A 14,590-nucleotide genomic window follows, 5' to 3' on the forward strand; every position below is an offset into this window, starting at 1 on the left:
GACTATGAAAGCCCTTCACTTTTTTTTTTTAATTATCATTATCATTATTATTATTGTTTAGGTTAAAAGGAAACTTTGGAAGTGTCCAGTCTAAACCCCCTGCTTCAAGCAGGACTAATGTAAGTTAGACCAGGTTGTACAAGAGATTGAATAGTCAAGTTTTAAAAGTCCCCAAGGATTAATGTTTCGCAGCCTCTGGGAAGCACGTTCCAGTGCTAAGCCACTCTTTCTGCGAAAACGTTTTCTTCATACCCAGACTGCTCAGACTTCCTCTTCCTGCAACTTGTGACCATTGCCTCTATTCCGCTTGCTGTGCGCCTCTGTTCAGTAATAGCAGTCTTTCACAACACAAATGATATTACAAAGGAGTACGTATACAATCTTCTGTTAGTATGTGCCAGTCTACACACATTTCAAAACAAAACTGGTATTTGCAGACTAGCCTAATCCTGGCCTGTACAATCAGTGTGTTCAGCAAACACACTGAAAATTTTGCATTCAGGCATGCAATTGTGAACTTTGACAAATATGGATGTCTAATACAATACCCTTCAGACATTGGCAAAAAAAATCAATACGTGTTAAAGCATATGAGAACAGGCTTACACATCTCAGTCTAGGCACACATTTTGAAGTGTATGGTCTATGTTTTAACCTATTAGAAAAAAATTGTATTTGAGCCCACCAACTTCCAGTCTGCAGGGGGTCTCGATGTTCTACTTAATACTCATTTTATTTTAAAAAAAGATGAAAAATAAGAAAATACATAGCATTTACACATTTAATTCTAAACTCAAGAGCTACCTGAAGGAACTATATTAGAAAGACAATTTTCTAGTTGAACTCAGCAAGTTCGAGACAGCAATTTCCTCTCTCTCTGTACGTACCATTCGTGCCCCAAGTTGCAGAACAGTCTCCTTCTTAAATCTGCTTCCACAATCTGCAAATATTCTTTGAAGGTCTTCCCCGAGTCGCTCCATGACCATGAATCTATAGCTACCAGGAAATATATAAAAGGGAGGAATCCTTTAAGACAAGACTGCAAGTTTGTGTCAGATTGAAAGGACTTATCTCCATTTTGTTCAAAATGGATCTTAAGTCAATTTGAGGCTTAATAATTACAATTCATCTTATTACCTTTTTCCCTTGTACTCAGCCAAGCCTGATCCCCAAAACACTGGAATTCCTAAACATTTTATTTTTTTGAGATTCATCCATTTTCTTACTGTAATGATAATAAAAAGATAACATCGGGTTAAAGGTAGCTAGAGAATTTCAGGTTTGGTGTGTGTGGGGGGGTTGTTGTTTTTCTTTTAGCTATCAAGCCAAGCCTTTGAATGAAACAATGAAACAAATAAGACTTATTTGGTGGTTTGCGTAGCAAACAATTCAGACCGTAACTTTACTCTGAAGTTCCCTACATTCTGCAACACAAGAAGCAGTTTTTTGTTCTAGCAAAGCGGTACTTTGTTCCCTTAGAAGGCAGATAAGCAATTATCAATAGCTGAAGAAATAATTCCTTTAGAAGCTCTACTTTATTCAATACAGAATGCTTCAAGCTATCGAAAGTGTTTATGTCTACCAGCAATCTAAGTCATCTAAAGTCTTTAGGACAGTTCCCATGAATAAATCACATTCATGCTTAAGTGTCTGCAGAATCAAGTGCCTTGATTACTACTAAATCCTGCGATGATTACACACACTCTTAGCTCTGCACATGGAAATAGTCTCAGAAATACAGTCACCAATTAGTCCATGTAGTACCTCTGTTCTAAGGCTGGCCTCTCTCTGGAGTCCATTCATTGTTGTGCACTCTGAAGTGTGCACATAATAAATTTGGCACCCTTCTGTTCTCCCTCCTGATCAGAAAGGACAAGGATGACATCCAAGTAAAGAAACCTATAGCAATCTAAAATTATTATAGCACCAACTACGATTAGTCAACTCATTTCATATACACTGAACTATCAAGCTCTAAAGCAACAGTTCTTACTAGAAGTAGTTAAACCCAAACTTGCCCTTAAATCTACCTGAATCAGAACTGATATATTACTTACTATGCTCTTGTTTTGCAGCCCTCTGGTAAAATTTCAGTTCGGAAAATAAGGGGCCATTTTCAAGATATTCCTAGTGAGAGATAAATAAACTTAGTATCATAAAATGAAAGACAACAGTTTCTAAAGGTGTATGAGAAATTCAAAGAGGATGAACCCCCTTTTTTTTCCCCTCACCTCCCATATACCATGCCATCTGAAATGTAATTTTACTAACTAGCTAAAAAAGAAAAAGTTGTTTGGCAACACATTTTCGTAAACAACACAGGTTTCTTTCAGGAATTATTTAAGACACTATTTTCAGAAATATTGTAGATTGGGTGTGTTTAAGTTCATAGTCTGATTTTCCTTACTAAACTGTTGAGGGCAGTAATCAAGAGAAGGGAAGAATCAAGTCAAGGAAACAGTGTGTGTCATGGAAATGCCAAATATATCCCCAAGCAGGGAAAGTATATTAAGATATAAAAAAATAGGGAAAAAACCAAAAGCCACAAGCATGCAATACAGAACCAATGCTGAAAATAAGGACGGATAATTAAGAGAAAGGACTGCATACAAGTTAACGATTTAGAAATGAGATCTACACATTACCACTTTAATTACATGCACCGCATCATCTTCTACAGGAACATGAGTTTGAGGGGAAGCTGCAAAATGAGAAAGAGACGGGGATCAAGCTGGAAGCAACAAAATATAATTGCAAGCAAAGACCAAGCTAACATAGCATAAGGTGACCAAAAAAATACATGACAAAGATACCCAACATTTCGTCTGAATTCCTGCTTTTAAAGGTCAGAGTTTTGCAAGTTCAAAGAAAAACAAAACAAAAACCACACACACACACAGAAGTTTTAATCAACAAGTACAGAAGCAATTTTAACCCACATTTTCAGAACTCTCTCCCTCGACGCTAATTAAGGAGTAAGCAGGACGTCCCCATCGCACGGTTGCACCACAATGAGCTATTCCATTATAACAGACTATGTTTAAGTCATTCCAGTCAATTGGATAACCTCTGTATTTGGTTGCTGTCAATCCACTGTCGTGACAAAGACGCCACTTAAAAGTTATGACCTACATTATGCCTCTAGACAGGATTGTCTGCTTTCCTCTGTTACAAATTAATTCGGCCCTAGAACCTTGATTTCTATTCTGACATTATTTAGACACTGGCCTAAGTTAGGGATAGCACAGCCACCACCTGCCTAAAGGGGAGATGAGGGATCATGCCTCTTACTGCAAGTAGAGATTTCAAAACAATAATTGACCACATGTGCCAATTACAGCCCAGGAGACAGAACCTCTCTGCACAGACAATGCAATCCTATTTTCTTCTGACCCTGAGAGAACTATCAGTTCTCTCTGATACTACTGAAGCTACATGGAGCTACACTGGGATTAAAATTTAATGAGACTAAATCATCTTTTAGAATCATCACTGCAAAAGACTAAAAAGAATACAGTTCCTAGGAAATAAGCGTCCCTTTCAAACTTTTTATAATGATCAAATACCAACAACAGTCCAGGTGTGAAACACTTCAACTATCAGCACACACAAAAATAGACTACTTTTATCCACATAATAAAAATCAAGTAAACTTGGATCTAATCAAACCATCCAAGCTTACATTTTTTGACAGTCAGGGCATAAAAATATTTTTACAATGGACAGACTCCTTCAGCAACCATTTCCTTCAATTCTATTCAGCATCTGGGTTGAATCTGGCAGCACACACACCCCAAACACCCACAGGGTCCCCATTGCCTTCTGCTTGAAACTTCCCCATGTGAATGCTTCTGTGCTAGTAACGCATGAAGATAAAATGAACATATCCTAAAACAGTAGCTCTGGAAGGTGTGAACTATCCATAGACTCAAACGAGTAGCAGTCACATTCAGAATACAATTTAAAACTATCATACAACCAGGAAGGAAATTTTGGTAAACTTTGTTCTTACCATATTATTATACTGAACTGGGAATTAAGGCACAGGTGCTTTAGTCTTCATCTTTCTCTGCCACATGTAGACTATGTGTTAATAGGTGAAGACATTAGTTTAAAGGAACACATCCCATGTGTTTTCATTGTATTCAAGACCATCACATTACTCAAACAGAATGAGATGTGCTCCCTTACTGACACAGATCAGAAAAGAACCTGTGTATAAGAAAATGTATTTTAATACTGTTACTTAACAGAGGTTTGATAGGTATAGAGAAGTATCAAATTTAAATGTGTTTGAAAGAGTCTGATCTAACTTCCCTGTAGACATCTTGACATTTTATAAAGAGAGGCCTCATTCATGGTAATCTGGAACAGACAGTAACAGCTGTCAGGGTAATGAAGAAGAGCAATTAACAGGAGGTAGCCCAGCAAAAGGGCCTAACCCCCATGGTTCTTACACTACGCCGGTGTGGAGGATTTTTGGAGTCACACTGAAAGAACATCCCGAAGAAAAATAAAACCAAAACTAACTGGCAATCGTTACAATGTGAAAAGGGAGAAAAGTCAGACAAAGCTCAACAAGATACAGGAACAGATGCTCCACAAAATGAGTAACATGACATTCAAATCTACAAAAGGAGAAATGGTATTATTGTTTTTACTGCACATAGATGAAACAAGGCATAACATTCACAGTGAATAACACTCTAAACTTCTTACACAGATAATGCTTAGACAATTAATCTCATACATACAGATAAGCAGAAGTTGCACGCCTACCTTTTGTTACATCATTTTAATTAACCATTCATATATCAGGCAGCAATACTTTAGCCACAGCTCAGAAATAAGACAGACTATTTTTTGTCCATAAATAAACATAAATGGTTTTTAAAAAATTGTCTCATTACTATGTATAGTTACTTAACAGACTGGAAAGGCTCCCAAGGTTTAACAAACAGTCTGATTACATACCTCATAGACCACCACCACATACTCTCCTGCGAGTTTAGCTCATAGTTAATTACTGTATACTCGTAATTAGCCATGTGCTAGCCTCGTTCTGTGTGGTAGCACATGGCTATTTATAATATTACAATCAGTTAAATGCTAGACTGCAGGACAGTAAGCAGAGACCCTGCAGGAGAGCAATGCTGATAGGCAGGAGGTCTCTGATGGCATATAAGTACACACATAGAGTACCAGGAGCACTATATGGCAAGATTATGTTTGCAAAGGATATCTTAAAATAGCATAACAAGCGTGAGAGTTCCCAGTTTACAGTTTATGTTGCTTTTATCAACTAGAGACGCACAGTCTCCTTACATTTTGGGGGAGGGGCGTTGATGTATGCACACAATCAAAACCATTGTCTGCATAATTGTTAACCGTGAACACAGGCGCAAGATGAAGCTGTGTAGGGGGCTGTGGCTGTTTCTATCTCATGCCAAGACGAGTCTCACAAAACGTTCGCAAAGGGCAAAGGGCACAGCCCTATTTTCCTTTCCTCCCCTTCATTCCACAATTGCAGCTACCATGCCAGTGAAAAGCATATGAATTTAAAATGCACTCTGAAATAAAGCAGTGCAGCAAGATTCACATTCTTTGCCATAATTTCCAACTGTTGTGCCTACACAGCACAGCAAATAACTTACCTCAAATTAACCCATGTCCAGAATTCCCTAGTTTCACCCAGGCACAGCAGTTATGGTCTTATCATCCACTTTAATGGTGAATTTCATCCGTTTTGTTGCTGAGTGCCACAACCTTAATTAATGTAGCTTTCTAAATGTTAATAAGACATGGTAACAAAAGGGTGTTTCTGGATGAACTGTGATTTCCTACAACCACACAGCACAATTGCATGCAGTCTGACAAAGAAACGTGCCAATTCTATTTGCCAGTTCAAACGTGCTTGTTGTAGTTTTAGCAGTTAATTTGTTGCAGTCACATTTGGAATATGGTGAAATATTTTCAATGGCTCTCACAGAACCAGTTTTGTTGACAAAGTTTACACAGTGGAAAAGAAAACAGCATTGATTTGGCAGTTTGAAAAAACATCCCTGCTCCTGTCCACAGCTGGTGTCTTTGCCACTGCTGGATATTTTGAGGATGTATTTGTTTGGGAAACATGACTAAAATTGTTTTCAGAAGTTCTTGGGTTGCTAGTATTTTATTTTTGCTTTGTTTCATCGGTTAACTAAACCTGAAGAGTGATATTGTCAGCTTAGTTTTTTGCAGAAATAAAAACTAACCTCAAAAATACCACACTTCAAAGTTACAGGCTACCTATAAAAAAACCTGGAAAAATTCTGACCCCGTTTAAGTCAAGCCAAGAGCTGTTAAATTTAATGGCAAACAAATGGGGGGGAGCGTTCCTCAGAGCATCTAACGATAAAAAACAATCCAAGTTGCAGGAATACAGTTACTAAAAACAAAATGTACACAAATAAATAAAAAGTAGCATCTGCTATTTAACACACAACTTCAAGTATTTCCTAAATATGGAGGCTACTAAGGCAAATATTTAAAGGTGAACAAGGCACATTGCTTTCCTCCTTCACCTTCGCAATATCCAATATTTCCCAAGAACTGAAACATTCGGTGCTTGAAGGGTGTTTACAGTTCATTTTTAACGTAGCCTAAGGAAGACCTGCTTCTCTGCTCATATTGTTACTTTAAAGACACATCGTCATTTCCTGGACAGACTCTTTTCTGAACAGTGTTTATGAATAGTTTTTTTTCCTAGATTATTCTTCTAGGTAGCTTTATGAATGTAGAGTTTTATTATACAAATTACATATACATAGCCCTCTGTATCGTGCTTGTGAAACCATCTTCCACAAGACCTAACTAAACCGTTTTCGGTAGAAAACGGTGCTCAACTGCTAAACTATTTTGCAGATAACTGCAAATGCCTCCAAGTTAAAAACATTCAGCTCTGACAGGAAATTTCACTATATTTCTTACTCATCTTTCTATGAAACCTTAATGTTGATTCACTAGTGCCAAAGTTTTGTATTGCACAGCAATGGAAGCCACTGTTCGACTTTCAAAGTTAATTACTCTAAGCTGGAATAGGTATGACACATCCTTTAACCCCAGGCAGAAAAGCTATGCATGGTCTGCTCTTACAGCACTCTCAGATGGGAGTCCAGGCCTCTAATATTTAAAACTTGATGCACAAACTGTTTTCTGGCAAGATTCTGCTCCAGCCCATCTGCTAGTCTGACATGGTGCCCACTCAGAAGATACTATGCCAGTTTCAGTGGGGTACAGGTGCCAAAGACAGCTGAAAGGAGTGCCCTCTATAAGGCAACAGGTGCCCTACCTTTCATCCAAAGCTCTTCCTGTTACCATATAACCCTGCTCAGAAATACATCCCCCACTGAAGAGAGGAAAAAAAAAAAACCACACACACAAAGAAATCAACCCTGCTCTCTTAACTTTGTAGTTTTACTTAGCATGCCAAGGTCTCGGTCCCTGACCAGAACTCTTGAAAGATGGACTAATGAAGAGCAAGACAACAGCTCCCAAATCGCAGGTCCATACATATGGAAAAAAACCCAAAACAAAACCCAACACATTAAGTGGCAGAACGCTAAAGTGTAATAGTAATGATCTCTGCAGACTTTATAAAAGGCTTTAGACTACTGTGTAAAAATGAGTTATGCTTTTAAAGTTCAGACTTCTAGCCTACAGAGGACCAAAAATAGAAGAGGTAAGATTCAAGAGGAAGCAGTCGCCAGCAAGAACTCGTCAAGGCAGGGGGTATTTCCTCTTCAACAGATGGAGCAGGCTGATACTGTACTATGTGGTCAGCCCTAAGTAACCACCGAGTAGCAAAATCAGGCTAAGCTTACGATTTAGTTTCCCCACAGACAGGGTGAAAAATTAGGTAGTCTACCTGCTATATTTATATTTATACAGTTTAATATTAGTGACTAACTGAAAAGACTCTTTCCTGAAGTGGTGTTTGTCTGCCAGTGAATTTATTTTCACACTAAGGTTCACACCTGCAGCTACAATGAGACCTTTGCTGAAATGCATTTTAACATCTGAAGGTTAAGAAAAATCCATCCCTCACCAGACAGTTACTTGTTAGTGCTATTAAATACAGGGGTTTGCTATTAATATTCTTCTTTCCATTGAGTTTATAAAAAACATGCTGAACGTATATCTTTCGGTATCATTTTTACTGCATTTTTAATTCATTTGCTGCACTATAGTAAATATTTTCAGTGAAGTTAATTTAAGCAACTGTTGAAGTACTTCATTTTCCTAGAACCAACTGCTAAAGCCGGCTTCCTAATGCAAACCAAGGAATGAACAGTATGACAATGACAGAATGTGCTTCCATCAACGCTTCTCTTCCCTGACACAGGTACACCCCTGCTCACAGCTATACAAGTTATCCGTGGAAATTACCCTCTCTGAAATAGAAACAAACTTTCTTTCACACCTCAGCCCGATTCCCAGAACACCAGGCCTCAGAATAGCAACAGCAGAGTATACTATGGTCCAAGCTTAAAAGCAGAAAAGGCCACAACCACACCTCTTACCTACCTCCACCAGCAGCAGAGCCCCCTGTGTTGCTGGTATTAAAAGCCCATATTCACCCATTTAACCACTGTTTACTGCTCAAGCAGATATTCTTTGCCTCTTCTTGGAAAATGAGGGGGGAAAAAAAGAAAAAAGAAAAGGATAGTGTGCTGGCTATACTGGTGACAGATCTCCAAGCAGGGCAGAATTATCACCAATTATAGCTGTATCAATATGTACTTTCCTGAGATTCCCATATTGTAACAACACATGCAAAAATAGCAGTCAAACAGCAACACGCAAACACCTGCTGCAAAGCCAGCTACGAAAAATGGTTTCAAAACTCTTAGTTTTCACCTATCACTTACAAAGTTCCATTACAATATACAGGTATAATACAAGTAAAACACATTTGCAACGTAATAAATTCTGTTGTAAAAGACATCATCTAACAAACATGCGTGTATATAAATATATATATATAAAATACTTTGCAGAACCATCAGTTTCCATGAGAAAGAAGCCTGCAAGTAGATAGTGCTGTGTACAGCAGATTTCACTGTGACAGTAGAATCTTAACAAAACATTGTGTGACCTTTCTGCATTTAAATTTTCAGTCCAAATTGTGCATTAATAGAGTGCTTGCAGCAGGACTAGAGAATGATTTATATAAAGACTGGTGTTAATTACTGACTGCGATCAGGAAGATAAATGAGAGAATATAAGGCGCTCAGTAGCACCCTCCTCAACTCTTGCTTAATCTTCCAATGTACTGCCACTGTTCTCCACAGGGCTACAAAATAGCCATGAGACCACCAATATGTCACATTCTTCCCTGGTTGCTCTCCATTCTGCTCCTCCTTATCAAAGAGACAACAGTTCTGTCCAAGGTGCCTGACAGCAAATCAGCACCGGTAACAAAAATAAAATAAAATAAAACTTCTAACATACAACAGCATAGTTAATGCCATCTTATGATCCATGTTGCTCTTGCTACAGCAAAAGCAATGCTTGAGAGAACACCTCTAGATAGCTTCTATTGCTTCTGGCAGCAGAGGAAGCTCTCCTCTTCAGAAATATTGGGAGGAATCAGTATTTGTAAGCCTTCTGCTGCTGGATTTGCTCTGGTCGAGATAAAAACGCTAAGGGAACCCAAGGGAAGGAACAAGTCAACAAAGAAACAGACAAGATGGCACAGACAGGAAAGAGAAAGAATAATTAGAAAACCAGGCAAAACGTTTCTGAGGCAGGACAGAACTTGTAGATAGTGATAACTTTCGGGTACATAATTAGAAGCTTAGAAGCTCTGCACCTGAAGAGACTATTTGCATCCTAGGGCCCAGGGTCAGTCAACGGCTTTCAGCAGCTTTGATTTAGTGAACAGAACCTTCCACATAATGCATCCCTTGTAAATATATTTTGCAGAGATACTGTAAAATTTCTCAAGAACATCGTTATAGATTAATGGAGTATGGAGTACTCTTAATGAGAAATTTAGCTATAACAACGTACATCAAAATCTTTACACCGCTACTGTAAAAATACTTATTAAAAGATATAGCTAGCAAAGTTAACCTTTACTTTTATAGAAGGGCTGTACTGTTCATATGTGGCAGGCAGTCAAATCTGTCCCCGCTCTCCTGTCTTGCCCACCTCTCTACAGCTCTTTCTGGGTTAGCTTCTCACTGAAAGTTTAGTGGTCCTCTCACATCTTGCTGTGCATGCACTAAAAACTAGCCTGAACAGCACAGAGAAAGAAGGTGCCTCTCAGCACCAAGCATCCGTACCTTACTCTCAAACATTCGTCATCTACTTCACTACCCTTGACTCTCAAAGACAGCTAAACTCTTTTGCAGGATCAAGCTCAAAAAAACCCTACTGAATGGTATATTTTACATAATATAAACACATATCAGAGATAAAGAGGTGGACTAAACAAGAAAGCTTCAGTCAGCATCAATACTTGGGGACAAATCTTGTCCATTTCCTCTTTTAATTGTAGGATGAGCTATAAGGGGAACTTAGCCTTCAGTTCAGTGCTACATGTAACATTCACTACTTCTGAAAGAAGAGATTAAACAAACACAAATACCATTACAAAAGTGGCTGCTGTATTTCTTCAGCTACGCTGTTGCTTACAAAAAAACACAGAATAGTAATACCAAGGGTCCCAGATAGTATTCTCATTCTCAACTAATCCACTGACTGCCTTCCACATCGGTTCAGTGGGAGCCAAACTGCAACAAACACCACAATAGATGAAATCACCTCAGTGGTCTGTGTGATCAGACAGAAAACTAATCAAATCTGCACGAAACTGACTGAATCCCACACGCTATACCACCACAAGGTCTGGTGTGACTTGACTGCCACAGAAAATGCCAGAGCTATATTCCGAGTGATTCAGGAACACATTTTTTGTCTTACACGTGGAGAACTGCAACCACTACAACCTTGCTTTCTGCACTGCATCCCCAGTTCCCTCAGTCCCTCCTCTCCCTGGGAGCCTTCTGCAAGTTTCTGTCTTCCTTTCCTTTATCCTTGAATGGCAATATCCAGAGACACATTAACTTCACTTCTTAGCTCATGCTAAGGTCTACTTTTCATACGGCAGTATCTCATACATGCTCTATGCACAGCATCTCCCAAATGTAACCAACTGATGTTTCAAAGACGGTCATAAAAAGCTATCAGATATATCAAAATGAAAAAGAATGTAAATATTCTAACTGCACTAGAACAGAATCCTAGAATCGTTTAGGTTGGAAAAGACCTTTAAGATCATCCAGTCCAACCATTAACGTAAGACTGCCAAGTTCACTGCTAAACCATGTCCCTAAGCGCCTCGTCTACACGTCTCAAATGCCTCCAGGGATGGTGACTCAGCCACTTCCCTGGGCAGCCTGTTCCAATGCCTGACAATCCTTTTGGTGAAGGGTCCCTGGGCTGAAAGGACTTTTCATAAATTTGGAAGATCCTGAGTCCCAAGTTCTTTATCTGATTGGGGTTTTTTTTTCAGTAAAATGACAGTAGTCTGAATTCAAAGACCTTTATGAAGCAGGGGAAATAGCGGTATCTTTTATGTTCTTTGCCATTCGAGCGTTAGCTGTTTGATCTAAATTAGATTGCAGTTGATGGAGCAGATTTCAGTTTATTCTTTCAGATATGTCCTGAGAGGTGATGGGGAATTTGTGAATGCTTGCTCTGTAATCTTGTCTTTCTTGTAGTGAGGGGCCCAAAACTGAAGACAGTATTCAAGGTGCGGCCTCACCAGTGCCCAGTACAGGGGGACAATCACTTCCCTGGCCACACTATTTCTGATACAAGCCAGGATGCTTTGACTCCTCTGTAACTGCAGTTAGTTGAAACCCCTGTCATCACCACGGGTTCAGTCTGTAGAGCAGTTAGATATGTGTGAACTATATTAATTATACAAATTTCAAAGGAAACCAGACCAGAAACTCCACTACAGGAACCTGTCAGATGCACTCCAACTACTAACAGCAGCATAAGGATTCAAACCAGTTCCTTCAGACAGCCTCAAACCACGCACTTGGTGAGGAAATTCAGTGCAGCAGACCACACCAAATCTAGTCCGAAGTAAAACAAACTCTCAAATACAGGGCAGATGTAGGGCCATAGCCATCAACTGTTGCCATTTACTGATTCGCTTCTGATACACCAAACTACTTGCAAACATATACACAGCCTTAGTCTTCTCCAGGTTTTTCAGTGACTGTTTACTTTGTGGACAAGCAAAAGCAGTGGCATTTAGGTTGTTACTGAAATCTTTTTGCTTCATTTACACAGGCATTCATCGGAACAAAGTGCATTTTCCTCTTCTTTCTAAAAGCCAGTTTACGCCTCTTCCCCTCCTTAGAAAGTTTCTCCACTCAAACCTGAAGTCTAGATGCAACTTAAGTCCAGATGCACAAGTAAAATTGTCCACCCTCCTGTAGTCTACAGCCACACATTAATAGCTGGAAGAACAGTACAACTGGGCAAGCACTTTAGAGAAGCAACATCTGACCACATATGGGACTACCACACCATGAAATAAAATATGAGTCTTCAGTTGCCATTCAATTCTTTGTGATTAACCATAACGGATATGAGGAGGGAAAAAAGAGGGAGAGGAAGAACACTTCAGTGCAATATAAAATGTTCCTGAACTGCTGAAAGCAGACAAGCACCATGAGATAGCCAGACAGATGTAACAAAGATCACAGTAAATCTGTCACCAAGAGACCAGTGGCACACAAGTGCTACATTTATGTCTGCAAATACAGAAAGAGCAAACATGCTAACCTTTCTATAGAAAATGCACACTTTTTCTCTCTACAGTAGGTGCCTGATGCTACAATTTGACACTGATGGACAATTCCTTCACCTCCATGAAACCACACTGAACCTAGCGCAGCTCTGCAGATTTGAAAGGAGTTACTAAAGACAAAAGAATTGAGAAGACACGTGACATGATACCTGTTCTAATGAAAACTTGTCTCATTATAAAAATCTGGAAATCACACTAAGTGGAAAGCTCATGCTGCATAACACTGTATTAACAGATTATTTTCTGACAAATGACTCAATATGACAGAAACATCATTAAGAGATCAACTGAAAAAAAACAAGAGTGGAGAACAATTGAAACTATTTCCCATAGCAGAAACACACAAAAAGAAAAGCTTAAAGAAAGAAAATATAGCTGATTTGGGCATAAAAGGAAGTCGATTTATAGAAGTGACTTGCTTATCAAGTTTTAAACATTAATACTCCAAATAGGGAGTTAATATAGCTCTAACTTAAAAGATCATGTTTGGCTCCAGGGACGGTGTACTAAACCACTTCTAGATAATTCTTTACTGCTGTCTTAATACAAGCTCAATTTAGTCCCTAACAGTCACTGTGGACTAGTTTGCCTGCATATGTTTGCAGTGCAAAAAACCCCCAACAAATTCATAATATTACCTTGAAAACAGGATTTGCTCTTTCATAGAGACCAGCAACAGTAATGTACATTATATCCTCTCCAGTGACCCAGAATGCTTTACAAACTGCCTCTCAAAACCATTCATTCCTTATAAAACACAGACCGAGTGAAATGCAGCAGCTTCTTCTGAAGAAATATATCTAGGCTAGAGCAAATAAAGAACAGTGTTTTCACCTCTGGTGAAAGACTTTAATTCAGAGGCAACACCCAGCTAACTATTGTTGCTGTTATGTTTCTTGGATGAAAACTGATTTAGTCTTGGCCAGAAGACAACATTTCCAATAACTGGAAACCCAGAGTGCTCCAGAGCACAAGACTGGCATAAGTCCAAAGTGGCAGCTCACAAAAGAATCCCCATTACTTTGAAGAGCATCGCCTGGCAGCGCTCTTTGGTAGTCTGACAGCAGCAGCACCTTGCCTACCCCACACAAGCTCCATAGAAAAACGCCCTAGAAGCCAGCAAACTGGGCTGGCCAGCCCATGGAGAACACGCTGCACCATCAGCAACACTTTGAACAACAAGACGCTCAACAGGGTGCTGCAAACCTCAGAAAATCACATTTCAAAAACAGATAACCACCAGCATGTAAACAACAGTAACTTTTTTAACCCAGTCTTATTCATGTCAGAAAGTTACAAAGAAACTTGCAAGTCACCCTTCTAATCGTCACCAGTATTTTACCTAAATAGATCAAGCCAAATCCTCCCTGGCCGATCTGGCTGCCCAGCCTCCAGACTTTTCCTTCGGTGTCTTTCAGGATCATGTCTCTTGGGAGAGGAACTGGCAGCTTGCCTCTGCCGCGATTCTTAGGCGGCATCGCACCTTGAGGGGGAAAAAATGAAAGAAAAAGTTGACTTTTGCCAGAAGAAACAATATCCCTCGATGTCCTCTGCTCAACAGACACCGAGCAGGGGGGCAGCTCTCCGCGGCCTCCCCGGACGATCCCCCTCAGGGCGGCGGCCGGCCGCCGGAAGGCTCTCCCCCACCTCAGGACCAAAGGGCCCTTCACTCGAGCGGCAGGCCGGGGCGGCTGACTCGCAGCGGCCTCCCCTCCA

At 39.7% G+C, this 14,590-nt stretch overlaps 1 protein-coding gene across 1 annotated transcript in view; it reads right to left on the reverse strand.

Moving 5' to 3' along the window:
- The window catches only part of VRK2 (vaccinia related kinase 2), a 46,549-nt gene extending 32,197 nt beyond the window's left edge, over positions 1–14,352 (reverse strand). The window contains exons 1-5 of the mRNA XM_009319587.1: positions 14,217–14,352; positions 2,646–2,701; positions 2,058–2,127; positions 1,138–1,225; positions 888–996 (exon numbers count right to left, since the gene is read on the reverse strand). Of these exons, the coding sequence (XP_009317862.1) occupies positions 888–996; positions 1,138–1,225; positions 2,058–2,127; positions 2,646–2,701; positions 14,217–14,352 (459 nt within the window). The remainder of the gene's footprint in view (positions 1–887; positions 997–1,137; positions 1,226–2,057; positions 2,128–2,645; positions 2,702–14,216) is intronic.
- Positions 14,353–14,590: the final 238 nt, after the last annotated feature.

This window comes from Pygoscelis adeliae, unplaced genomic scaffold (genome assembly GCF_000699105.1).
Source record: "Pygoscelis adeliae isolate BGI_AS28 unplaced genomic scaffold, ASM69910v1 Scaffold122, whole genome shotgun sequence".
Classification (NCBI taxonomy): Eukaryota; Metazoa; Chordata; class Aves; order Sphenisciformes; family Spheniscidae; genus Pygoscelis; species Pygoscelis adeliae.